At 56.6% G+C, this 25,309-nt stretch overlaps 1 protein-coding gene across 1 annotated transcript; it reads left to right on the top strand.

The window, feature by feature from the left end:
• The first annotated feature begins 418 nt into the window (after positions 1–418).
• LOC129525066 (double C2-like domain-containing protein beta) lies at positions 419–24,101 on the top strand. The gene is made up of 9 exons (XM_063704554.1): positions 419–482; positions 1,034–1,113; positions 6,874–6,948; positions 8,953–9,062; positions 9,602–9,728; positions 14,893–15,050; positions 22,144–22,225; positions 23,072–23,168; positions 23,764–24,101. The coding sequence occupies exons 1-9, from the start codon at positions 419–421 to the stop codon at positions 23,898–23,900; spliced, it is 930 nt and encodes a 309-aa protein (XP_063560624.1). The 3' UTR covers positions 23,901–24,101.
• Positions 24,102–25,309: the final 1,208 nt, after the last annotated feature.

The following is a 25,309-nucleotide window of genomic DNA, read 5'->3' as shown; positions in this document are numbered from 1 at the left end:
CCCTGGTGGTCCCAATTCACATGGGCTCCCCATGGCTCCCGGCTCACCAGACTCTACTGCGGCAAATTATTTCCATTTGTTCCTCCCCTTAGGCTGTGCTTTCCTTGGGGTAGGGACTCTGCCTCACAGATGTCCATCCCCTAGAGTCTGGCATGTTGTAAACACTTGGTAAATAATGAAGGAATGTGACACCAGTTGACCAGCCCTGCAGCCTGGGAGCAGGCTCTGGGCTTCTGAAGCCATCTGTGAATGTGCATCTTGCTGTCTGCGGACTGCCCCCAAGCTCTGCCCCCCACCATCATCTCCAAGCTCTGCCCCCACCATCACCTCGGCCTTCATGCTGGGAGCCGCTTCTGCATGGAAAGCCACAGCTGCTATGAGTGATTGCCCCTGGGGAGGGAGGCAGCTGCACCCAATTATGGCTGCACCCTCCCCCCGGCTTTTGGGAGTTACCATTGCCATTGAGAGACTTGGGGGCAGCAGTATGAGGACTCAGCTGGCTCCTCACGGCCTGCTCGGGGTTCCCAATGGGCCAGAGAGACAGAGGAGCTGCAGTCCTGTGTGTTGGCTGGGGGACTGTTGAGCAAATCAGCTGATCTTCCTGGCCAGGGCCTGTCCCTCTCAAAGCCTCATCTCCTCCGCCTTGTGTGATCCTTGTGACATTTCACAGGTGAGGGAAACTGAGGCACGGGGCCCAGACTGGCAGTTGCACCAGGAGGGCAGGAACTCCTTTGGCTGGGTGCCCAGCTCAGGTGGGCCACGCACTGGGCCAGACAGGGAACTGGAGTGACCCACCTGACTTCTCTGGGTCTCAGCTCCTCCTCTGGAAAGTGGGGAGATTATTGTGACTTCCCAGGGTTGGGTGGGACTGGGAGGATGGGTGAGGGGCTGGCATAGAGCAGGTGCTTGGTTGGTGGCAGCCGCCATGGAACGGTGGCGCCTGCCCAGGCCAGGCTCATCTGGTCTCACAGGGGCAGGCGAAGCCTCTCCAAGATGGGGCCAGGGTGGGACTTGTGCCCTCCTCTGTCCGCAGCCGCCCTGGGCACGCTGGACTTCAGCCTGCTGTATGACCAGGAGAACAAAGCCCTCCACTGCACCATCACCAAGGCCAAGGTAGGCCCCGCCAGCCTGCCCCCAAATTCCCTGGCCCGGGGTCCTCGAGAGGGCCTAGGTCAGGGAGGCCAGACCACACCACTCCCCAGGTTCCTGTCCAGGCTTTTGGATGTCTGCGCTGTGTGGGGTGTGGGGCCAGGAAGGAATTCTTCTTTAAACCTTCTTGAATACCCATCCCCAAGAAAGGCCTTGGACAGTCAGGCATTGCGGGGAGCAAAGAAACAGATGAGAATGGGAAGATGAAGGCCTGGACCGAGGACCCTCGAGCCTGGGGAGGGGCTGCTGAGAGGGAAAGAGAGGGGCAGGGTGATGTCTGTCCTGCAGGCCAAGGGAGGGCGGGTTGGGTGCTGGTGCCTCCAGGCCTCCCAGACGCCCTGAGGAGTGGGGACCCCACTTTGCACCCTGGAAGCCGAGCCACTGTAGGAGGCCGATGCCACTCCAGGCAGGGTGTCCAGGGCCTGAGCCCAGAGGCCCTCTGAGCCTCACTACGTGGGCTGGGGTTGTGGGTGCCTGTGGACCCCTCTGCAGCCTGGCCCGGTCCCTGGTGCTGCCCTCTGCAGCCTGGCCCGGCCGCTGGTGCTCCCCTCTGCAGCCTGGCCCAGCCCCTGGTGCTGCCCTCTGCAGCCTGGCCCGGCCCCTGGTGCTGCCCTCTGCAGCCTGGCCCGGCCCCTGGTGCTCCCCTCTGCAGCCTGGCCCGGCCCCTGGTGCTCCCCTCTGCAGCCTGGCCCGGCCCCTGGTGCTGCCCTCTGCAGCCTGGCCCGGCCCCTGGTGCTGCCCTCTGCAGCCTGGCCCGGCCGCTGGTGCTCCCCTCTGCAGCCTGGCCCGGTCCCTGGTGCTGCCCTCTGCAGCCTGGCTCGGCAGCTGGTGCTCCCCTCTGCAGCCTGGCCCGGCCCCTGGTCCTGCCCTCTGCAGCCTGGCCCGGCCCCTGGTGCTGCCCTCTGCAGCCTGGCCCGGCCCCTGGTGCTCCCCTCTGCAGCCTGGCCCGGCCCCTGGTGCTGCCCTCTGCAGCCTGGCCCGGCCCCTGGTGCTGCCCTCTGCAGCCTGGCCCGGCCCCTGGTGCTCCCCTCTGCAGCCTGGCCCGGCCCCTGGTGCTGCCCTCTGCAGCCTGGCCCGGCCCCTGGTGCTGCCCTCTGCAGCCTGGCCCGGCCCCTGGTGCTGCCCTCTGCAGCCTGGCCCGGCCCCTGGTGCTGCCCTCTGCAGCCTCGCCCGGCCCCTGGTGCTGCCCTTTGCAGCCTGGCCCGGCCCCTGGTGCTGCCCTCTGCAGCCTGGCTTGGCCCCTGGTGCTCCCCTCTGGCTCTGCCGCTCAAGCATGTGTCAGCTCCATGTTCTCAACTGTCCTGTTCCCTTCCCCTCACCCCATCGCTCCCTGTGGGAGGAAGGTGCCAAAATTGATGTTCTCTCGCAAGGTAAGGGCCTGCATGGCCAGTAGAGTCTCCCTAGTAGTGCCATGGAAGGGCCTGAGCCAGCCCAGCTCAGATCCAGCGGCTTCCCACAGAGCTGCCTGGGCCCAGCCCCACCCAGCCTCCCAACCTGCAGGCCCCCTGCCCCTCCTCCCAGCCTGGCAGCGAGGGCTGTCCTTGGCACCATGGCCACCCAGCAGGACAGGCTACTGCGTGCCACCCCAGGCTGTCCCCCAGCCCAGCCTGGGCCACATGTGGACTGCCATGGGTAGGTGTGAGTGCCATCCACGCCAGCCTCAGGGCCCTGGTAGGGCACTGAGAGGCCTGCACGCTCCATCCCACCCCTGCCCTCTCCTCTAGAACCACCCATGCTATGACTCAGGGCATGTCCAGCCCTGCCTGGCGGGGGCTCCAGCCCACCCCTAGGAGCAGAACTGAGCATTTGTCAAACCCCAGCTGTGCCAAGGTAGAGACCAAGCTAGACCCTTCCTCCTTTCCCTCTGTCCAACTTTGTAGAGGTGGTCCAGGCCTAGGGACTGGAGAGGTGCCAGCTGCCAGGCCACTCTGGCCAAAGCCCACCCCTTCCTCTCTCCATGCCAGACACCAGGGCCTTCCCTTCCCAGCTCCAGGTGCGTTTGTGTGTATGCGCATACATGGCTGTATGTGTGTCTCTGTGTGTACATGTGTGGTACCGTGCGTGCACACATGTAATTGTGTGTCCACTTTGGGCTGTATCCCTCAGGTATCAGAAGTGGGGGTGGGAGGCCCAGTTCCTTCTCTGTGTAAATCCAGTTCTGTAGGGAAGGGGTGGTGCAGGCTGGGGAAGAGCTGGGGCTCTGGGCTGGGGTGTGGGGAGGGGCCCAGGGTGGGTGAGCTGAAGCAGGGCTGGCCTCTGGAGGGCCAGGGTGGGGGCTGGACACCCTGGGGTGCACCCTTGCTTGTCCCCCCTTAGAAGGGTCAGTCTCAGTTTGCCCATCTGTAAATAGGGTTGGTTGTCCCTGCCCTACATGCCTGTTGTGAGCATTAAATGAGTTAACACGCGGCCCCTGGCACTACCAGTTCTGGGAGACTTTTTATTTTTATTGTGGTAAAATACACAGATATACATTTCCCACCTCAACCACTTTTTTTTACTTCTTCACTCAGCGCTCAACCATTTTTAGCGTACAGTTCAGTTGTGCTAAGTACCTTCCACCTTCACACTGCTGTGAAACCCATCTCCAGAGCCCTCTTCAGCTTGCAAAACTAAACTGGACCCATTAAACAACAGCTCCCCCTTCCTCCTCCCCTGGCCCCTGGGGAGGCTGCCATTTGGCTTCCTTCTCTATGGATTTGACTATTCTAGGGACCTCATGTAAGTGCAGTCTCCCGGTATCTGTCCTTTTGAGTCTGCAGTCCCCGGGATCTGTCCTTTTGAGTCTGCCTTCTTTCACTCCGCAGAATGTCTTCAGGCTTCATCCCCATTGCAGCACGTGTCAAAACTTCCTTTTCAGGCTGAATGATACTTCAGACTAGAAAGCTCCTCTTCTGAACACTTCACCAGCAACAGCCTCTGAGAGGCCCAGGGCGGGGCAGGGCTAGGTTTTTGGGGAGAGGCTCTCCTCTCAAAGCCAGACCCCTCATCTGTTCCCTCAGTGCCAGTACCAGCCAGGGCCTCCCCCGGGGCCGCTTCCGCCCATCCCCCCTGTATTAGTCCATTTTCATGCTGCCGATAAAGACATACCTGAGACTGTGTAATTTATAAAGGAAAGAGGTTTATTGGACTTGCCATTACACATGGCTGAGAAGACCTCACAGTTATGGCTGAAAGTGAAAGGCACTTCTCACATGTTTGGTGGCAAGAGAGAGAATGAGAGCCAAGGAAAACGGGTTTCCCCTTATCAGGCCATCAGATCTCGTGAGATGTATTCACTACCTCAAGGACAGTGTCAGACCATGAGATCTCGTGAGACGTATTCACTACGTCAAGAGCAGTCTGGGAGAAACCTCCCCTTGTGACTCGGTTATCTCCCACTGGGTCCTTCCCACAACCTGTAGGAATTATGGGAGTACAACTCCTGATGAGATTTGGGTGGGGACACCGCCAAACCACGTCACCTCCCGTGAGGCCCACCCCTAAACCATGGGATCAGTTTATGTCTCTTGCCAACTCCCAAGCTGGGGAGCATGTGCCCAAGGGCCCCACTAGCAGCTCCCTGCCTTGGAAACAGCCTCCCCACCTTCCCCTTCCGTGGACAGAGGTCAGGCTTCGTGGGAGGCCAGCCCCACAGAAGGTGGAGGCACTGGCGGAACCCCGGGTCAGGGCCAGGGAAGCTGCCTGTTTGGGCACAGAAGTTGGTGGCAGCACAGTGACAGGGCCTCAGGCAGTGCCTGCTGGTCCTTTTGCTTTTGGCGAAATGTGTGGCTGCCCAGGGTGCTCAGGGAACTGCTGGGTGGAGGAGTAGAGAGCAGCAGCAGGGGCCTCGTCACAGTCCCGGGGTCTGAAGGACAGAGCAGGCATCACTCCCGTCCCAGCATGACAGCGCCCCTCGACCCAGCCTAGCTCCCACGGGTGTCTCGGGGCACCGAGATGGGACCACGAGAGCCACTGGAAAGACATACGCCAGAACATGTGGTGGCCCAGAGGTTTGTAAGTGAAACGTGTCGGGAAACGTGGCCCAAATGGAAACATTTTAAGCTACAACAAACAAATGTATAAGGACTGTAAGAATAAGACACAGCAGTCAGGCACCGCCTGGTCAGGCCGGGCCACCAGATTCCCAGAACTCTGCGCTTCAGGCACTTGGTGGGAGAGGTGCAAGGCAGGGTGAGGGAGTTGGGTTTGGAAGAGCAGCCTTGTCACCTTGAGCACGTGTTGGGCCACTGAGCCAGGCCCTGTCCCAGAGGCAGCCCCACAGTGCAGGGCACAGCTCAGATGCACCCAGCAGACCTCAACCACTTCTCCGGCGTCTCACGGGGGCCTGGCGTGCAGGGAAGGGAGCAAACCCTGCCTGCCAGGCCCTGCGTCCACACAGTCTCCCTCCCTCTCACTCCAGCCCTAGGAAGGTGGGATTATTACACCCCTGCCTTTTTTTTTTTAACTTGAGACAGGGTCTCACTCTGTCACCCAGGCTGGAGTGCAGTGGTGCGATCACGGTTCACTGCAGCCTCCGTGTCCCAGGTTCAAGCTATCCTCCCACCTCAGCTTCTCTAGTTGCTGGAACCACAGGCACATGCCACCCCACCCAGCTAATTTTTTAGTTTTTTGAAGAGACAGGGTCTTACTGTGTTGCCCAGGCTGGTCTTGAACTCCTGGGCTCAAGCGCTGGGATTACAGGCGTGAGCCACCGTGCCCGGCCAACCCCTTTAACAGATGATAAAGCTGAGGCTTAGCGTGCAAAGTAACTCATCCACTTCCCAGCTGGTGAACAGGAGCTGAGCCTGGAGCCCAAGCCAGCCAGGCCCCCAAACCTCTGCCCTTTGCCAGTGGCAGGGAAGTAGGTGGTTGGAAGCCCCTGCCGCATCCCCCAGAGCTCCGTCAAACCGAGGTGGGGTGGGCCTGGGAGGGAGCCCCAGCCTTCCCTTGGAGATGGGCCTGGTGTGAGCCGCCGAGCTGCCTCCCCGGCCTGGCTGGGTAGAAGCCCTTTGAATACTATCCTGGGGTTGCCGGCTGCACCCCCACAGATGCCACAGCTGCCTCCCTGCATCCCTGTGCACCATCCCAGAAGGAAACAAATGCAATTTTCAGAGACAAGAGCCTGCTGAGGTCAGCAAAGCCCCTCTCTGTCCATGCTTCTGTGTGCCTCTGGCTGTGCACGCGTGGCTGGGTTTTCTAAAAGAACCAAAGTGAGAGAGGGGTGCCATCTTGTGGAGGGACCCTCTGTGGCCAGTCTGCTTGTGTGATCTCTGTGGACTGACTGGGAGTTGTGGCAAATATGGCCAGAAATGGGGCCTAGTCTCGGACTGTGTCCCGGGGTTACGTAGATTTAGGGTCAGTGAGGGGCGTGGCCACTCAGGAGGCCATGCTTGGTAGATGGGGGACGGGAGTCAGGATGATGGCAGGGCCTGAACAAAGCGGGGTGGAGAGGGAGGCTCAGAGAAGGGGGAGCCACCTGGCTTCCAGGATGAGGAGAAGAGAAAGTCTGTCCTGACAGAGGCCCCATGACAGCTGCCCTGGGCCAGGATGTTTTGGGGAGGGGAGATTGCATCAGCATTGAGCCATCCTCACTCCCTCCATCTGGAGGTGTGGGGCCCGGGGGCTTCTGTGAAACGGGCCATGAATGGACCCAGCCAGGAGACCCAGGGGACAAGGGCATCTGCAGGCCCTGTCAGTTCCATCTCCCCGATTTCCAGTTCACACCGTTTGCTGTTCTCTGCCCAGGGCCTGAAGCCAATGGACCACAATGGGCTGGCAGACCCCTACGTCAAGCTGCACCTGCTGCCAGGAGCCAGTAAGGTGAGGGGTTCCACCCAGGCCTGCCCAGCAGCTGCACCCGCCCACCACCTCAGGCAATGCACTCTGGTCCTTTCGCTTTGGGGCCTGGACTGGGCTGCGGGCACCCAGGGAGGCCCACAGCTGCCACTCCCCTCAGAGTCCAAGCAAGCTGATGGGACCTCAACCATTCAACTGCACACAGAGCACCCAGTCTGCCCCACACCCTGTTGCCTCCTGGGGACCTCACGAGTCAGCGTTACCTACCTGCTGATCTGGGGAAACCCCAGGAGAATTTCCAGGCCAACATTTTATAAGAAGCATTCTCAGCTGGAAGTTACTATTAGGTGCAAACAAAGGACTCCGTGGTTAAATAACATGGGGAAACATTGTTAAACAGGTTTCTGTACCACAGGACTTCTCAGAGCATCTAACTTGTTGATGGGCTGTTCCCTGACTCTCCGTAAGGGGGATGAAGTGGGCAGAATCTGCCCCATGTGTTTGACCACAGGATGCCCTGACTCTCCGTAAGGGGGATGAAGTGGGCAGAATCTGCCCCTCATTCCTACGCCGGATGACCCAAGCGTCCGACCACACATGTGCTCAGGGCACCAGCACAACAGGTGCATCTCAGACAGGAGAGAGAAAAATTGCTGTTAAATAAAAGCATCAAGGTGACCTTGGGCCATGGAAAGTCAGAACTTAATTAGACTTCCTTCTGTGCATCCTACACTTCAGTGCTGTTTTATTTTTAATTTCATGGGGCAGAGTCTGAGTTTACGTGGGGGCCTAAATGGGTAGGCCTGGGGCCCACAGCAACCCAGGAGGACCACCCCAGAAGGGGCCTTTCCCCCTTCTCTAGGGAAGGCAGGGCTGTAGGAGAAATGGCAGTGCCCCACCACCTACTCCTGGGGAAGAAATGGGCTCCCCACACCGGGTCTTGATGCCCTTATGCTGCAAGAAGGGCTCAGGGATGTGAGGGCCAAGGGCGAGTATGACCAGGGAAGTGTGCTCAGTGACCCTTCATTTGTGGGACTGGAGCCGGCAGTGCATGGCTGCCGAGTTGTAGGAAGTCCCCAGGACTTTCCCTAGTGTTTTATAAAGAGCAGTCTCCTTACAAACAGCTCCTGAAAGCAATGGGAGAGAGGGATTCCTGTGCTCTTTCCACAGTGGGGAACCTGATGCTGCCACAGAGCTGGAATTGGAAGCCCAGGCTGTCTGACCTCCCAGCCTGGGCCGGGTGTGGCAGGCATCAGACCGATTCAGACAAGGAGCTCAGAGCCGCTGGCACAGGAGGAGGGAGTGGCAGCAATATTCCAGCTCGGAGAGGCCACCCCCGAGGCAGACCCAAGGACGGGATGGGTTCCAGGCAGAGGGGACGGTCCACAAAGGCAGGGAATGCCCTGGGAAGGAGACTCCAGTTCCACACAGGCCTCCTGCAGAACCTACCCCGTGGCATCGGGCTGGAGGTGGGGTCCTCCTTGGATGAGCCTCCTATGGCTGCTGCCAACAAATGACCACAAACTTCGTGGCTTAAAGCAGCGCGTTTACTCTCGGACTGCTCTGCAGGTTAGAAGTCCAACAGTGGTCTCTCTCTGGGCTAAAATCAAGGTGTCGGCAAGGCTGCATTCCTTCTGGAGCCCGGGGAGCCCACAGTTTCCTAGCTCTTTCCAGCTTCTAGAGGCCATCGGCCCTCCTGGGCTTGTGGCCCCTTCCTCCACCTTCACAGCGGGCCCCATTGCATCTCTCTGGCCCCCTTCCTTGGTGATGTCCCTGACTGTCTTCTCTGTCCATTCTTCTGCTTTTAAGAACCCTGTGACCACATTGGGCCACCCAACAATCTAGGATAATCTCCCTATTCTAATGTCAGCTCATTACCAACCCTAAGTCCACCTGCAGCCTCAGTCCACTTGGCCATGTTGATAACACACTCACAGGCTCCAAGATGAGCACGTGGCCATCTCTGGGGGCCATTTTTCTGTTTGACACACACTTTGATGCTAATAAGATCATTTTTCTCTTCTCCAGGCAAATAAGCTCAGAACAAAAACTCTCCGTAACACTCTGAACCCCACATGGAACGAGACCCTCACTTACTACGGGATCACAGATGAAGACATGATCCGCAAGACCCTGCGGTGGGTGAGGGCCCCAGGCCGCCTGCTCCCTCCCCAACCCCCACTCCCACCCGGCTTTTCCTAATGAAGGCAGGACTGGAGGGTCAGATGGTCCCCTGTGGGTTCAACCTCATGCCAGCAACTCCAGCCTGGGGGCTTGAAGAAAGGCAGAAAGGTCTGCCCATGCCAATGGAGCCTGGTGGGTGGAAAAGGGTCACCCTGGCCCCAGTCCCCTGAAGGTGCTTCCTGGGGCCTCTCAGGGTGCTGGAGGTGGTTCCCTCCAGAGAACCGGCTCTCCCAGCCTCCTGGCTACTCCTGGCACTGGTTCTGCCTTCTCCTGTCCCCTCTTCCAACCTGAGGACACTTGTCCATGAGGACAGTGCCTGATATCGTGCCACACTCTGCCCCTGTCAGGGCCCAGGCATCTTGTGCGTCTCCCACCCCAGACCAGGGCAGGGCTTGGGGCAGGAGAAGCCAGGGCTGGCCCTACCTGCGCACATCTCCACCATGCCCAGTGCGTCTGAGGCACTGGCTGTGCCCCTCACCACCGCCCCCGCTAGGATCTCTGTGTGTGACGAGGACAAATTCCGGCACAATGAGTTCATCGGGGAGACACGTGTGCCCCTGAAGAAGCTGAAACCCAACCACACCAAGACCTTCAGCATCTGCCTGGAGAAGCCGCTGCCGGTGAGAGGATTGATTGAGCACCTGCTGTGTACCTGGCTCGGTGGCAGGTGCTGGGAAGGCAGAACTTCCTGCCTGTGATGGGACTCATGAGGGGCAGAGTGAGAGGGGAGGGGAGACCAGGGAGGTGAGCATGGAGAGTCAAGGGGGTGGAGGTGAGGAAGGACCCTGGCTTTCACTCTGAGTGGCCACGGGAGGGTGCTAAGCTGAGGGATCACGGGGGATGACATTTTACCAGGCTCGCTGGCCTGGGCTCAGGATGGCTTGAAGAAGAGGGAGGAGAGGGCAGGAGGCCTGGGGAGATGGGGAGAGATGGGCACAACCCTGGCCTGACCTTGGCAGCGGTAGGAGGGCTTGATTCTGAACCGGATGTGCAGGCAGCAGATAGGACGTCCTTGGGTGAGGGAAGGGCAGATCCAAGGTTTGGGGCCTGAGCCACTGAAGCCTGAGGGGCTGTTTGCTGCGCTCAGAGGACTCAGCAGGGACCATGGGTGGACAGGACGTGCAAGGAGCACGCTTGGAACATGTTAGACCTGAGTGCCTGTGAGATACGCAGAGGAGACAGCAGAGTATCCTTTCCTAGAAATGGCATTTGTCTCAATGTTATGTCAGAACAGATTTGCCCCCGGCCTGCTCCAGCAGCTACGCCCTCTGAGTCTTGGTCTCTATGTCCCTCTTCCCTCCCCTATCCTCCCTTGTCTATGGCCTCACCTTCACCTGGTTCATAGGGCTGGTGAAGCCAGGAGTCCCCCGTGCCACTGGGGTCAAGAGAAATCCTGGGGTCTCAGCCTCCCAGTGTTCAGGACACAGGCGGAGGCACGGTCCCCTCGATGGCACGTTGTCCCCCTAAGAGGACTGGGCAAGGGGCAAGTTTGGGAGGACAGAGCCCGGTGGCTGTCCCCAGTGTACCCAGCCCCAGTGGGGCCCGGGGACATGGACTCACCTCGAGCTTAGCCCAAGTCAAGCCCCGGGGGCGAGTCAGCCTGAGGCCACGGCTTCTTCCTAGAATCCCAGTTACTTTTGCAGAATTTGATCCAATTTTATTCCTTGTCACATTCTCTCCCCCTCAAACATTTGTGTGATGGATATAACTTTTCCTGTTTTATTATTAGTCACTAACCACAGGTAACCCGGTTTTTCCACATGGTCTATGTCACTTAAGAAAGGCAACATCTTAGGAGGCCAAGGCAGGTGGGTCATGAGGTCAAGAGTTCGAGAGAGCCTGGCCAACATGGCGAAACCCCGTCTCTGCTAAAAATAAAAAAATTAGCCGGGTGTGGGGGTGCATGCCTGTAATCCCAGCTACTCAGGAGGCTGAGGCAGGAGAATCGCTTGAACCTGAGAGGCAGAGGTTGCAGTGAGCCGAGATTGCACCACTGCACTCCAGCCTGGGTGACAAGAGCAAGAGCAAGACTCTGTCTCAAAAAAAAAAAAAAAAAGCAACACCAGCCCTGCCTTAGTGTTCCTGAGTTTTCATCACTGGCATAAACAAACAACCACGTGGGTATGTACGTGGGGTGTCAGCGTGTGTGTGTGTGTGCTCGTGTGTGAATTGTGTGTAAGAGCATATGTCAGTACGTGTCTGTGTGCGACAGTGTGTGTGTCCACATGTGTGGTGTGCGTTCGTGAAAGCATGTGCGTCCCTGTGCATGGCCATGATCAGGGCGTTGCTGGATGCGCTACCGGCTCATTGGTGCCATTCGGGGACTCACAGTGACCGCAGGAGTGCAGCTGGGGATGCACCCCTGGCAGTACAGCCACATTCTGGTGGTACTTTTATTATTATTATTTTTTTGAGACTGAGTCTTGCTCTGTCATCCAGGCTGGAGTTCAGTGGCAAAATCTCTGCTCACTGCAACTTCTACCTCCTGAGTTCAAGCAATTCTCATGCCTCAGCCTCCCGAGTAGCTGGGACTACAGGCGTGTGCCGCCACGCCTGGTTAATTTTTGTATATTTGGTAGAGATGGGGTTTCACCATATTGCCCAGGTGTCTCAAACTCCTGACCTTGAATGACCACCTGCCTCAGCCTCCCAAAGTGCTGGGATTACAGGTGTGCGCCACCACGCCTGGCTAATTTTGGTATTTTTAGTAGAGACGGGGGTTCGCCATGTTGGCCAGGCAAGTCTCAAACTCCTGACCTCCAGTGATCCTCCTGCCTCGGCCTCCCAAAGTGCTGGGATTACAGGCATGAGCCCCTGTGCCAGGCCTCTGGCGGTAGGTTTTAGAATTTACAGTCTGCGAACATTATCTGTTTTAAGGCAATACTGAGCAAGACCCAGTGGTCTTCATATGAAACAACCCGAAGTACAATGTCCCACCCCTGAAAAAAGAGCTAAAAATATGCCTGCTGGTTGGTTGGTTTTTTTTTTTTTTTAATGAGATGGAGTCTATGTCGCCCAGGCTGGAGTGCAGTGGCGCAATGTCGGCTTACTTCAACCTCCGCCTCCCGGGTTCAAGTGATTCTTCTGCCTCAGCCTCCCAATAGCTGGGATTACAGGGGCCTGCCACCACACCCGGCTAATTTTTGTATTTTTAGTAGAGACGGGGTCTCACCATGTTGGCCAGGCTGGTCCTGTACTGCTAACCTCAGGTGATCTGCCCGCCTTGGCCTCCCAAAGTGCTGGGGTTACAGGCGTGAGCCACTGTGCCTGGCCCCTGCTGGTTTATATTGTTTAATTTTCACACCACACACACTGACACAAGCAGCACAGGGCATTGAGGCCCTCACACACAAAGCTCTGCCTGAGCGGCAGATAGCGAGATCTCGCAGGCCTGGCCTGATCCACCAGGAATGGCTGCCTGAGCACTGTGTTGAAAAGGATTCTGAGGTGGCATTGGAGCCCAGGGCAAATGCTAGGATCGATTAGCCATGTCTGCTCTGGGCGTGGGAGGTGGCGAAGGTGGCCGGTGGGGCATGTATGTCTTCCCTGCTCAACATCCCTGCTCACCTCACAGGAGTCTCATCTCCAGAAAGGGTTAGATGTAGCCAGAGGGACTCACTTTGGTGTTAGGCAGGGCACGGTTGTGAGCAAAAGGAGGTGGCTGGGGCTGCTTAGGAGAGGAGGCTGTTAGAGTCCTAAGGGGATCCAGGGGGACACAGGGCTCAAGCTGGGCGTGTCTGGGTGGGCTCAAGCTGGGCGTGTCTGCATGGGCTCAAGCTGTGTATGTCTGGGTGGGCTCAAGCTGGGTATGTCTGGGTGGGCTCAAGCTGGGTATGTCTGGGTGGGCTCAAGCTGGGTATGTCTGGGTAGGCTCATGCTGGGTTTGTCTGGGTGGGCTGAGGGCCTAGGAGAGAGGGTTTGGGGTGTGCAGCAGCCAGAAGGAAGAAGCCGGGTAGTCTCGGGAGGGCAAGGAATGGAGAAGCATCAGGCTGGCTGGGGATGGGGAGGCCTGGAGCTGAGATCTGCCTTGAGAGGCAAGCACTGGCAGCTGCTGAGGCAGGGAAGGCACTGGATGGGCTCCCTACCTGGCTCCCAGCTTCTCCAGGGTGAGGAATGTACCAGAACTCTGTCTTCAGGGTTCTCCTGAGGGAGCCACATCCAGCACCCTGAGAGGCTCCAGGAAGCACCTTCAGGGAACTGGGGCCACGGTGACCCTTTTCCATCCACCAGGCTCCATTGTCATGGGCAGACCTTTCTGCCTTTCTTTGAACCCCCAGGCTGGAGTTGCTTGTATGAGGTTGAACGCATAGGGGACCATCTGTCCCTCCATTCCTGCCTTCACTAGTACAAGCCTCCAGTGGGCCCTTAGTGCCAGGCCCTTGCCCAGCCCTGAGGTATTAAAGATGACGCAGGTATTATCTGGATGAGGTGGCTCATACTGTAATCCCAGCACTTTAGGAGGCTGAGGTGGGTGGATCACTTGAGGTCAGGAATTCGAGCCCAGCCTGGCAGACATGGCAAAACCCTGTCTCTACCAAAAAATACAAAAATTAGACTGTGTAGTCCCAGCTACTCAGAAGGCTTAGGCAGGAGAATCGCTTAAACCCGGGAGGCAGAGGTTGTAGTGAGCCACGATCGTGCCACTGCACTCTAGCCTGGGTGACAAGAGTCAGACTCTGTCAAAATCAAAATTTACAGGTAGAGTTCCAACTTCAAGGAACTTAGGGGCTGGGGCAGACCCCTGAGGAAGCAGGGGGCCACACCGGGCCATGACAGGATAAACCCGAGGCAGTGGGCACGCAGAGGGGACGGCCAACCCACCCTGAGGGTCAGAAAAGCCCCCCAGGCCCAGAAGGACCAGGAACTTATCAACGGTGAACACTGAGGAGGTCAGAGGAGGGTGCTGGAGCTGTGGATTAAGGGTGCACAAAGGTGTGGAGGTGGGACCCGGCTTCAAAGCCAAGGGAAAGTCAGGGCGGGCTGTGAGGAGGACCTGGTGGAAGACCGTCCGCGGAAGCCGAGCGCGCCAGGCCGGGGGCTGCAGACCCGTGAAGGGCCGCTTAGCACTAATGTTAGGCTCTGTGTGCCTTGCAATCTGTGGCCACCATGCAGCTCTGTCCTTAGGGCAAAAGCAGCCATAGAGAAGCATCACGGAGCTGGCAAGGCTGCGTTCCAACAACATGGTGTTAATGGAAGCTGAAGTGTGAATTTCATGTCATTTTCATGTGTCACAAAATATTTTTCATTTCATTTTTCTTTCTGCTATTCCAAAAAGTAAGAACCAGCTGGGCATGGTGGCTCATGTCTGTAATCCCAGCACTTTGGGAGGCCAAGGTGGGAAGATCCCTTGAGCCCAGGAGTTTGAGATCAGCCTGGGCAAAATAGTGAGACCCCTGTCTCTATTTTTTTGAAAAAGAAATTGTTTAAAATAAGGGTAAGAGCCATGCTTAGCTCACATCCCACACAGAGCCAGGCGTCGGGCCTGATCTGGCCCCCGGGCTGCAGTTGCCAACCCCTGGGCTGGCCCTTGCTGGGCTGTGAAGGCCACCGTAGGCCACATGCAGCCAAGAACAGGGAGGGTGTGGGTGAGATCTAGCCCTGGAAGAGCCCTTGGGAGGGAAGAGATGACAGAAGGGCTGTGAGTTCACAGTGAGGCCACTCACCAGGGACCGTGACCAGGCCCGGCTGCAGCAGCTGGATGGGCGGGCTCAGGAAGAGGAGGCCAAGGACGGCCAAGAGAGGGGTGGGAGCAGGTGAGGACTGAGTGACCGTCCCGTCCAACAGGTGGACAAGACCGAAGACAAGTCCCTGGAGGAGCGGGGCCGCATCCTCATCTCCCTCAAGTACAGCTCGCAGAAGCAGGGCCTGCTGGTAAGCATCGTGCAGCGCGCCCACCTGGCCGCCATGGACGCCAATGGCTACTCGGACCCCTACGTGAAAACGTGAGTGTGCCGTGCATGTGACCACCTGCCACATCTTCACCTCCAAGGACGGGGGTCCGTGTGCCAGCTCCGTGGTCCCAGGTGGCAGGCACCCAGGGAGTACCTGAGGTACAGGGGCGCCTGCCACGTCTTCACCTCCAAGGACGGGGGTCCGTGTGCCGGCTCCGTGGTCTCAGGTGGCAGGCACCCAGGGAGTGCCTGAGGTACAGGGGCGCCTGCCACGTCTTCACCTCCAAGGACGGGGGTCCGTGTGCCGGCTCTGTGGTCCCAGGTGGCAGGCACCCAGGGAGTGCCTGAGGTACAGGGGCGCCGTGTTCCCTGATGGGCTACCTTGGCAACTCCAGGGGTTAAGCATGGCCAGCCCATTTCACAGATGGGGAAACTGAGGGACAGAGAAGCTGAGTGGCTTCCCAGGGTCATGCAGATATTAGTTATCACCTGATGCTATGTCCAGGCCTCTCTGTGACTGAGGGGCCCAGGAGGGGCCATGAGTCGGAGGAGGGGACAGAAGGCGGGGCCAGTGCCAGGGGTAGCCAGGAGGCTGGGGGAGGATGCAGAGGAACTCTGCCAGGCCTTTGCAACTGCCCACATTTGCCCAGCCCTATACTGGGGCCACAGATGTGGATAAGAGTCCACCCAGCTCTACCAACAGGGCTGATGGTGGGCCTGGGGAGAGACACTAACTCAGGGGGCCATGCCAGGTGGCCTGGGCCACAGAGCTGTGGAGCTGTGAGCCTGGTCAGGAGAGGCTGTGTAGCTCTGAGAGCCAGGCAGGAGCTGGCGACCCTTTGGAGAGGGTGCTACAGGTGCCACAGTGACTACCGTCAGTGCTCGGGGCTCTTCAGAAACTAGGTAGGTATGAGTGTGAGCTCACAGGGAGACTCTGGAAAAGTGAGACTTGGGGAGGAATTTAGTTCAGCAGAAAGGAGGGGCAGGTGCTTCAGGGAGGGGGAATGACAGAGGGATGGCCCTGACCTAGGGGACACCAAGGACCCAGGTGACTAAGGCCTCAGGGACATCTTGGCACCATGAAGAGGCCAGTACTCCTCGTGGCACAGCTCTAGGGGCACCATTCCCATGGCCATGATCATATTTCTGTCACTTTAAAAATTGTATGTGGCAGGTGCAGTGAGTTACACTTACATTCCCAACACTTTGGGAGGCCAAGGCAGGAGGATTGCTTGAGGCTAGGAGTTTGAGACCATCCTGGGCAACATAGTGAGACCTCCATCTCTACAAAAAAATTAAAAATTAGCCTGGTGTAGTGGCATGTCCCTGTAGTCCTAACTACTTGAGAGGATTGCTTGAACCCAGGAATTTGAGACCAGCCTTGGCAACATACTGAGACCTTGTCTCTACAGTTAAAAATAGTAATAAATTAGGCCGAGTGCAGTGGCTCGTGCCTGTAATCCCAGTACTTTGGGAGGCCGAGGCGCACGGATCACCTGAGGTCAGGAGTTTGAGACCAGCTTGGCCAATATGGGGAAACCCGTCTCTACTAAAAACAAAAAAATTAGCTGGGTGTGGTGGCGGGCGCCTGTAATCCCAGCTACTTGGGAGGCTGAGGCAGGAAAATCACTTCAACCTGGGAGGCGGAGATTGCAGGGAGGCGGAGATTGCAGTGACCCGAGATCACACCACTGCACTCCAGCCAGGGTGACAGAGCGAGACACTGTCTCAAAATAATAATAAACAAATAAAAATAATATGACAATAATGGGATGGCCACTTTGGGAAGCAGCTGATAGTTCCTCAGAAAGTTAAACACAGAATCACCATTTGATCTGGCAATTCCACTCCTAGTTATATACCCAAGAGATAAGAAAAACATGTCCATCCTAAAACTTGTGCAGGAATGTTCATAGCAGCACTATCCACAACAGCCAAAAGTGGAAACACCCCAAGCGTCCGTCCACTGATGAATGGATACACAAATGAAGTCTGTCCCTGCAGTGGAATATCAGCCCTAAGAAGGAGTGTAGCAGGTGCGTGGACTATCAGCCCCAAGAAGGAGTGTAGCAGGTGTGTGGAATATCAGCCCTAAGAAGGAGTGTAGCAGGTGCGTGGAATATCAGCCCTAAGAAGGAGTGTAGCAGGTGTGTGGAATATCAGCCCTAAGAAGGAGTGTAGTGGGTGTGTGGAATATTAGCCTTAAGAAGGAGTGTAGCAGGTGCATGCTACACGGTGGGAGGACCTTGAAAACAAGATGCTAAGTGAGAGAAGCCAGACACAGACGGCCACGTGTTGCAGGACTCTATTTCTATGAAGTGTCCAGAATAGGTCAACCCACAGAGGCAGAGACTAGATTTGTGGTTGCAGGAGCCAGGGGAAGCTTGAGGGGACATGGGCAGTGTGTAGAATGTGGTACTATGAAGTTAAAAATGAATAAATTTGAACTAGAGGAATTATTGTAACATGGACAGCTGTCGAAAACACAACAAACGACACACACAGTAGGATACTGGTTTGCGTATATATGTGTTTTTTCTTCTGACTTGTCATTGACTTGAATCTCACGCGTATATATCCTTGCAGGAGGATATGCAATCTGAAGCCAAAATGGTGTGATTTTTTTTTTTTTTTGAGACAGAGTCTTACTCTGTTGCTCAGGCTGGAGTGCAGTGGCGTGATCTCAGCTCACTGCAACCTCTGTCTCCCAGGTTCAAGCAGTTCTCATCCCTCAGCTTCCCAAGTAGCTGGGATTACAGGCATGCGCCACCACGCCAGGCTAATTTTTGTATTTTTAGTAGACGGGGTTTCACCATGTTGGCCAGGCTGGTCTTGAACTCCTGACCTCAAGTGATCCACCCACCCTGGCCTCCCAAAGGGCTGGGATTACAGGCGTGAGCCACTGTGCCCGGCCTATGGTGTGACATTTTTAAACCAGTTTCAATGCCCACCTGCCAGATGGACAGGAATTCCAGGGTCACCTGCTGGGTTGCCCAGAAAGCAGAGTCTTACCTGCTGTGACAGATGGTCTGGTCAACTTCCACAGGCAGGTGGGGGGCCATCTAGGCAGGGCCTGTCCACTGTACCACAAGCTCCTCCCTGCCACAGGTGGCTGTTGTGGGTGCTGCTGGACCCCTGCAGCTGGGTCCCACCTGCCAGCCGTGGGCCAGGTCACGTGGCCTTTCAAAGACAGGCCGAGCTGTGGGCCACTCCCTATATCTGAGCCACGCCTCACCTGAGACCTCCACGTCTGTTTCAGACACCCTGGGTGAGACACGAGGGCTGCTGCTCAGGGCTCCTCAGGGGTCCCCATCTCTGAAAGGCCCCTTCATGGACCAGGGGCCTCTTCCTCACTAAAGCAGAGGAAATAAGGGCACAGATTAGATGGTAAGAGGGGCACCCCTCAGCTGCATCCTAGACCTGGAAGAGAGTGTGGCCTGTGCCCCAGAAGAAAGGGAGGGACGTATCTAGCGGTTGATGCTGAGGGCCAAAGCTAGATGGGTCAAGGCCTTTTGTCTGCACTATTATTTTTATTTGTTTTCTTTATTTCTTCCTTTCTTTTTTGAGACAGTGACTCACTCTGTCACCGGGCTGGAATGCAGTGATGCGATCACAGCTCACAGCAGCCTCAAACTCCTGGGCTCAAGCAGTCCTTCCCCCTCAGCCTCCTGAGTAGCTGGGACTACAGGTGTGCACCACCATGCCTGGCTAGTTGTTTTTTGTATTTTTTGTAGAGACTGGGTTTTGCCGTATAGGCCAGGCTGGTCTCAAACTGCTGGACTCAAACGATCCTCCTAGCTCGGCCTCCCAAAGTGCTGGGATTACAGGTGCAAGCCACCATGCCCAGCTAGCACCATTATTTTTATAAAGCTCATCTCTGGTGATACTTGCCCCAGTTTCCCCAGGCTGGAATTTGACCCCAGGCCCAGCTCTTGAGGGTTTGATGGAAAACCCCAGGAGTAGCAGTGCCTGTGACAATCGCTGACATGTCAAGTTACACGTAATATCCCTGAGCTGCGCGATGGCTGCGTGTGACGCGCTCAGCAGCCTGTGCTGTCGCTCCTGTTGTTATCTCCATTTCATGCCAGCGAAAATGGCAGTAACTGGCAGCAACGTGCTGTGCCACCCTGGGCAACTCCCTTCTCTGGCTGTCTTATGTATAACCAGAAGGGGTTTCTTCTCAAAGCCACAGGCAAGCAGAAGGCACTGTGCAGAGGGCTCAGAGGTACACGGCACAGGGCGGCTCTGTGAGCCCCGGTGGCCAGGACCACTGTCCTGACAGCAAGGGAGGGAGAGACGCCACAGGGTGGGCCTCAGGGGCTTTGCAGGGTGGGCTTGTGCCAGAGTAGGGTGTGCTCAGGGAGGGTGCTGAGGGATCTCCCCAGAGTGGTCAGATGAGGAGGGAAGGGCACTTCTGGTAGAGAAAATAGCAGAACAGAGGGCAACGCTGGCGGAACTGTCCATGGCTGAAGGTGCCGAGGCTGGAGCCTGTCGTGGAAGTCTGGTGGCTGAGTGAGGGGTCACCAGATGGGCACAAGTTGTCCAGGCTGAGGGTGCAGAGATCCCAAAACAACTTTCCTTCCAGGGGCTTGTGAAGGCAGGGCACGCAGGACCCTTCTGTCCCTGCTCCTCACCCGTCACCAAACAGGCCAAGGACAGTTCACAGCAGACACAATACCAATACGTAGAGAAATGGCCAAGGAGCATAGTAAGTAACTAAGGAAATCCGCTGTTTCTGGGTGGCGGGCTTAGGGGAATCCCCCCAAACTTTTTTAAAATCAGGTTTATTGAGGTACAGGTTGAGCGTCCCAAAGCTGTAAATCCAAAACCCCAAACATTCCAAGCACCGACATGACGCTCAAAGGGAATGCTCATTGGCAGGTTTGGGATTTCAGATTTTTGAATTTTTGAGTTAGGGATGCTGAACTGGTAAATATACTGCAAAGATTACGAAATATGAAAAAATCCAAAATTCAAAACATCTGGTCCAAGCATTTCAGATAATGGATCCTCAACCTGTATCATTCATATCCAGTGAGTTTTTCTTTTCTTTTCTTTTTTTAGAGACAGGGTCTTGCTCTGTTGTCCAGGCCAAAGTGCAGTGGCGCAATCATAGCTCATTGCAGCCTTGAACTCCTGGGCTCAAGCATCTTCCCACCTCAGCACTGTGAATAGCTGGGACTACAGGCATGCACCACCATGCCCAGCTAATTTTTAATTTTTTGGTAGAGATGGGGTCTCGCTGTATCACCCAGGCTAGTATAGTCTTGTTTCCACCACCAGAATCAACATAGAGAATATGACCCCAGAAAGTTCCCTGGCCCTAGGCAACCACTCACCTGTTTTCTGTCTCAATAGTGTTGCGGTTTCCAGACTTTCCCATGAAACAGTCAGATAGTGTGTTGCCCTGTGAGTCCGGCTTCTTTCACATGGAGGAATGCGTTTGAGATTCATCTGTCAGTTGCATGTACCAAGAGTTTGGTCCTTTTTGTTGCTAAGTGGTCTTCCATTGTGTGGGTAAACCACAAGTTTGTTGTTGATGAGTTCCCCAGTTGAAGGGCGTGTGGTTGTTTGCAATTTTTGGTGATGGTAGAAAGCTGCAATGAACAGGTTTTTGTGTGGACATATGTCTTCATTTCTCTCTCCTAATCCCAACTTTTGTCCACATGCATTTTCTAGTGCTTCTGTAATAAACCAGTATTATTTATGCCATGAAAGTCACAATTTTAAAATATGCAAAGTAAAGCAACTATGAGATATCATTTTCTGCCTGTCAAACCAGCAACGAGTTTTTAAATGATAGCATTCAGCTTTGTCGCAGGCACTGTGTGTCAACCATGCAACCTTTCTGGAGAGGAACTGGGCAGAATAAGCTGGACATGGGCGTGTCTTTGGGCGGTGCCTTCACTTCTAGGGATGCAGGTTAAGCTGGACATGGGCGTGTCTTTGGGCGGTGGCTTAACTCCTAGGGATGCAGGTATTCGCTGGACAGATGTTTGTTAAGCTCCCTGGTGCCAGGCCCAGGGAGTTGGTCATGGGTGAGACCCCAGAGACCCCAGAGCACATTCAGCAGGGACAAGGCAATTGTCATGCAATTATCTATGCAGGAACAGGGTGAGAAGCTTTGCAAAGAAGTTGGGGACCTCTTGTCCCCTTCTCCAGCCTGCATATGACCTCCCTGTCATAGAGAAAGGAGTCTGAGCCTGGCTTTCAAGCACCACACTTGTGCTTGCGGGCTGTGTGACCTTGGGCAAGTCACTCCCCCTCTCTGAGCCTCAGAGGAAGACAGCTGTTCTGCATCAGAGTCTAAGGCCTTAGTGGCTGTGGAGGGAAGAACATCTAGGTGGCCTCCCTGTGACTGCACAAAAGGTCTTGTCCTTCCTCAAAGCTCCAATGGAGGTAGTGGTGATGGTTGTACAACTCTGGGAGCCTACTAAAGGCTACTGCATTTTACACTTCAGAAGGATGGATTTTATGATATGTGAATTATATCTCAATAAATCTGCTATTTTATAAAAGAAGCTTGAGGTCGGGGGTGGTGGCTCACGCCTGTAATCCCAGCACTTTGGGAGGCCAGGGCAGGTGGATCACCTGAGGTCAGGAGCTAGAGACCAGCCTGGCCAACATGGTGAAACCCTGTCTCTACTGAAAATACAAAAATTACCTGTGCATGGCGGCACATGCCTGTAGTCCCAGCTACTCTGGAGGCTGAGGCAGGAGAATCACTTGAACCCGGGAGGCGGAGGTTGCAGTCAGCCATCTGAAAAAAAAAAAAAAAGAAGTTTGAACAAGAGACCAACTCTGCTAAAAACTCTGTTCTGGTGGGAAACGTGAGCTTTATGAAAATTAGACTTCCAGAAATGAGGAAAAACCCCTTTCCTAGGGGGATGGAGGGCGCCCCCCAGGGTTAACTTCAGGAATGTGTGTGTGAACAGAAGTGCGATGGATGAAAGGACCACTTGCTTCTCGAAAACAACATCTCGCCTTTGCCACAAAATAGCGTTGGGAAAATCCAATGACTAGGACAAAAGAAGGGCCCAGGAATCTCTCTCCAGGGACAGAAAGCTCTTTGAATACCTACTGGCTTGATCTATACCCCATAGCATGTCCCCATCCTCTGCCTGTCCATTGGATGTAATTCCAGATACCTGAGGCCAGATGTGGACAAGAAATCCAAACATAAGACAGCGGTGAAGAAAAAAACCCTGAACCCGGAGTTTAATGAGGTGTGAGGGGCTGGTGAAGCTTCATGAAGGCCATTCCTCTGCCCCACAGCAGTGGGGGTGTGGCTGGGTTTTCAAAAGGTCATGGCGCGATGGGGAGGGTGGTCAGAGACGGTGGGGAGGGGCCGCACCAAGCCACAGACACAGGGGAGCTGGGGGACCCCTGGAAAGCTCTTGGCAGGACTTGTTGGATGTAGGGCTGGGGGGAGGGAAGTGTTGAGGGGAGTCCTGGGTTCTTATGGAGGCAACAGGGCAAAGAGGGGGTGAGAAAGATGGGGAGAAACTCTGTGTGGGGCAAGGGGACTCGAGACACCCTGGGGCCCCAGGAAGTCTTCCGCCCAAGGCGGCAAGTATGGCTGGAAATGCGGATTCCCCCCAAGGAACAAGAAGGAAAGAAGAGCAGAGGGGCTTTGGGTAGAGCCCACGCCACACCAGTGATCCAGAGGCAGGCAGGGGAGGTCGAGAAGATGCTTCCAGAGAGTGAGGGGAACCCCGGATGGAAGGGAGGGTCCCACAGAGAAGGGAGGGGTCAGCAAAGCCAGGCCCCAGAGAGGCCCAGGATGACAAGGACTGTGGGGCGTGCAGTGCCTCTGCAGTCAGGAGGCTCCCGGGGTGTGGGGAGAGCAGGCTCAGGGACAAGGAGCAAGCGGGCGAGGGGACAGGGGCCCTGAAGACCCCAGTGGAGCTCAGGGGGAAGTGGGCGAGACATGTGAGCATCCACCCCTCATCCACTCTGAGCACTGATCACCCCCGTCCCTCCTCTTTCCCTACACCTCATACCCCTCCTGGCCCCCCGGCCAAGGCCCAGGCCTCGTGGCATCAGCCCTAACACTCCCTTCTTGCCAGCAGGAGTTCTGTTACGAGATCAAGCATGGGGACCTGGCCAAGAAGTCCCTGGAGGTCACCGTTTGGGATTACGACATTGGAAAATCCAATGATTTCATTGGTAAGGGGGCATAGTGGGAACACCGTCTCACTGTGTGCCTGTCCTGGATCAGGCCACAGCCCCTCTTTCCTGGTCCATGGGGAAAGCTGGAACCACGGACCACCTGCCCCTAGGTCAGGGGCCTCAGACCTTCTCCAGCCTGACCCTTGTGCCCCAGGAAGAGACAGACCCAGAGATGGAAGGAGTTCTGGGAGGGTCACACAGCACTCTGTGGTGGAGCACAGACAAGAGACAATGATGGGCAGTGCCTCGGGCTGGACTCTGAGCCCTAGAGGCCCCAAATTCCCAGTGGGCCTGGTGGCTGCGCATAGTGGGGCTGCCTGGCCCTTTCTCCCCTCTTCAGGCCCCCATTCCTTGACCCCTGATGCTGCCTCTGCACCCTGCCCCTATCCCTGCCCTGGTGGAAGAGAGACAGGATGGCTGGGCCCTGACGGGGCCAGAGTGTGGCATGGAGGTCAGGTCCTGTTCATGCTCAGAACCCAGCGGGCAGTGGGAGAGGCTGGCCTTCGAGCACAGAACCTGGGAGGGGGCATGGGCCCCACGCCTGGGAGTTGGGGGTCCCTGTGCCCCAGCTGCCCCTCCTGTCCTCCTGCAGGTGGTGTGGTTCTGGGCATCCACGCCAAGGGGGAGCGCCTGAAGCACTGGTTTGACTGCCTGAAGAACAAGGACAAGCGCATCGAGCCCTGGCACACACTCACCAGCGAGCTCCCAGGGGCCGTGCTCAGCGACTGATGCCCACCCGCCACTGCTACCCCTGCCGCCACCTGCGCCCAGCACGGCCGGCCCCGGGCTTCCCCAGCAGCCACCAAGGCCTGTGGCCCCCACACTGGGGGAGATCCAGAACCCCTGCTTGGACACAGAGCCACTGCAGTCCCCGCTCGGAGGATGTGGAGGGCTCAGCCACTCTGGGACGGGGAGGGCAAGGAGCTGGGGTGGGGGGCTCTCAGCCCTCTGGCACCCAAGAGGCCGGTGGTGGAAAGAGACCTCAGCACCTGCCCAGGGGAAGGGGACACGCCCATCTGGGAGCAAAGACCCTTCTAGAGGCCAGCCCTGGTTGAGAGGACAGGAGTGTGGGGGTGCCTTGGCAGACAGTGGGAACAGAGGAGGGAGGTGGTGAGCAGACAGACAGGTGGAGGATGGGACCTTGAAGACTGGCTGCTCCAGCCCAAGAAAGCCTGACTGCATCCCTCATCTCCTTCACTGCTGGACAGATGGAAGAAGCGGGCCTGCCGGCCGAAAGTCTGCCAGAGTTCCCGGAGGCTCCTGATGACGGGTAAATTGGCACATGCTTCACTCAATTATTCCACAAGCCCTGGGGGTGAATGAGACACAGGGCCTGCCCTCAGGGAGTTCCCATCTAGTCAGGAAGCTGGGAACAAACCATTCCAACTGGGGTGAGAAATACCAAGACCAGCTTGGCCAGTCTGCAAGTACTGTGGTCTCTGTTGACTCTGCCGGGAGGTCAGGGAAGGCTTCCTGGAGGAGGCGGTGCTTCCGTAAGGCCTATGGAGGGTGAGTGGGGGCTTCTAAAAGCAGTCCAGGCAGTGGGAGTGGTCTAAAACGGCCTGGAGAGAGAAAGCCAATGGGGCCGGGGTGCTGTGGACCCAGGGTCTCCTCTCCAGAGGAGGGTTTGTTAGGAAGGTGTGAGGCTCGAGGCAGGAGGTGGGGGACGTGATCGAAACACCATGGAGAAACTGGTGTGGGCTGAAGTTCAGACCTCAGACCCAAGTCTCCCACTCTGATCTCTTTCTACTCCTGAGGGACCTCAAGGGCGGAGCCCGCCCCTCCTCCTTCCCGGCATAAGCATCAGGTCAGCTGCGGTGGAGAAAAGGGTCCCTTGTGCTTGGAAAAAAAGCAAGCATTCCTACACGTCCTGACTCTGCCCTCTCCCCTCCCCTCCACTCCCTGGCTCACACTGGGGGCCTCCGGGTGCTTGCTCGTGGCATCTTGGTCCCACTACCGCCACAGATGTCCCTTTTGGGAGTAATCAGTGGCAGTCCAGGGCCTTGTCCACCCTCCAGGAGCTGAGCAAGAATCACCCTGGCTGGTGGGCCTGTCTGCTCCCCTGAGTGAGACTCCCCAGGAGGCTTGAGATTATCTGAATCTTGGGGCCCATGCCTGAAGCCCACAAACTTTCTCTG

The sequence above is a fragment of the Gorilla gorilla genome, chromosome 2, assembly GCF_029281585.2.
Source record: "Gorilla gorilla gorilla isolate KB3781 chromosome 2, NHGRI_mGorGor1-v2.1_pri, whole genome shotgun sequence".
NCBI classification, from domain to species: domain Eukaryota; kingdom Metazoa; phylum Chordata; class Mammalia; order Primates; family Hominidae; genus Gorilla; species Gorilla gorilla.
Note: the sequence above shows the minus strand (reverse complement) of the source record. Positions and strands in the feature narration are given on the sequence as shown.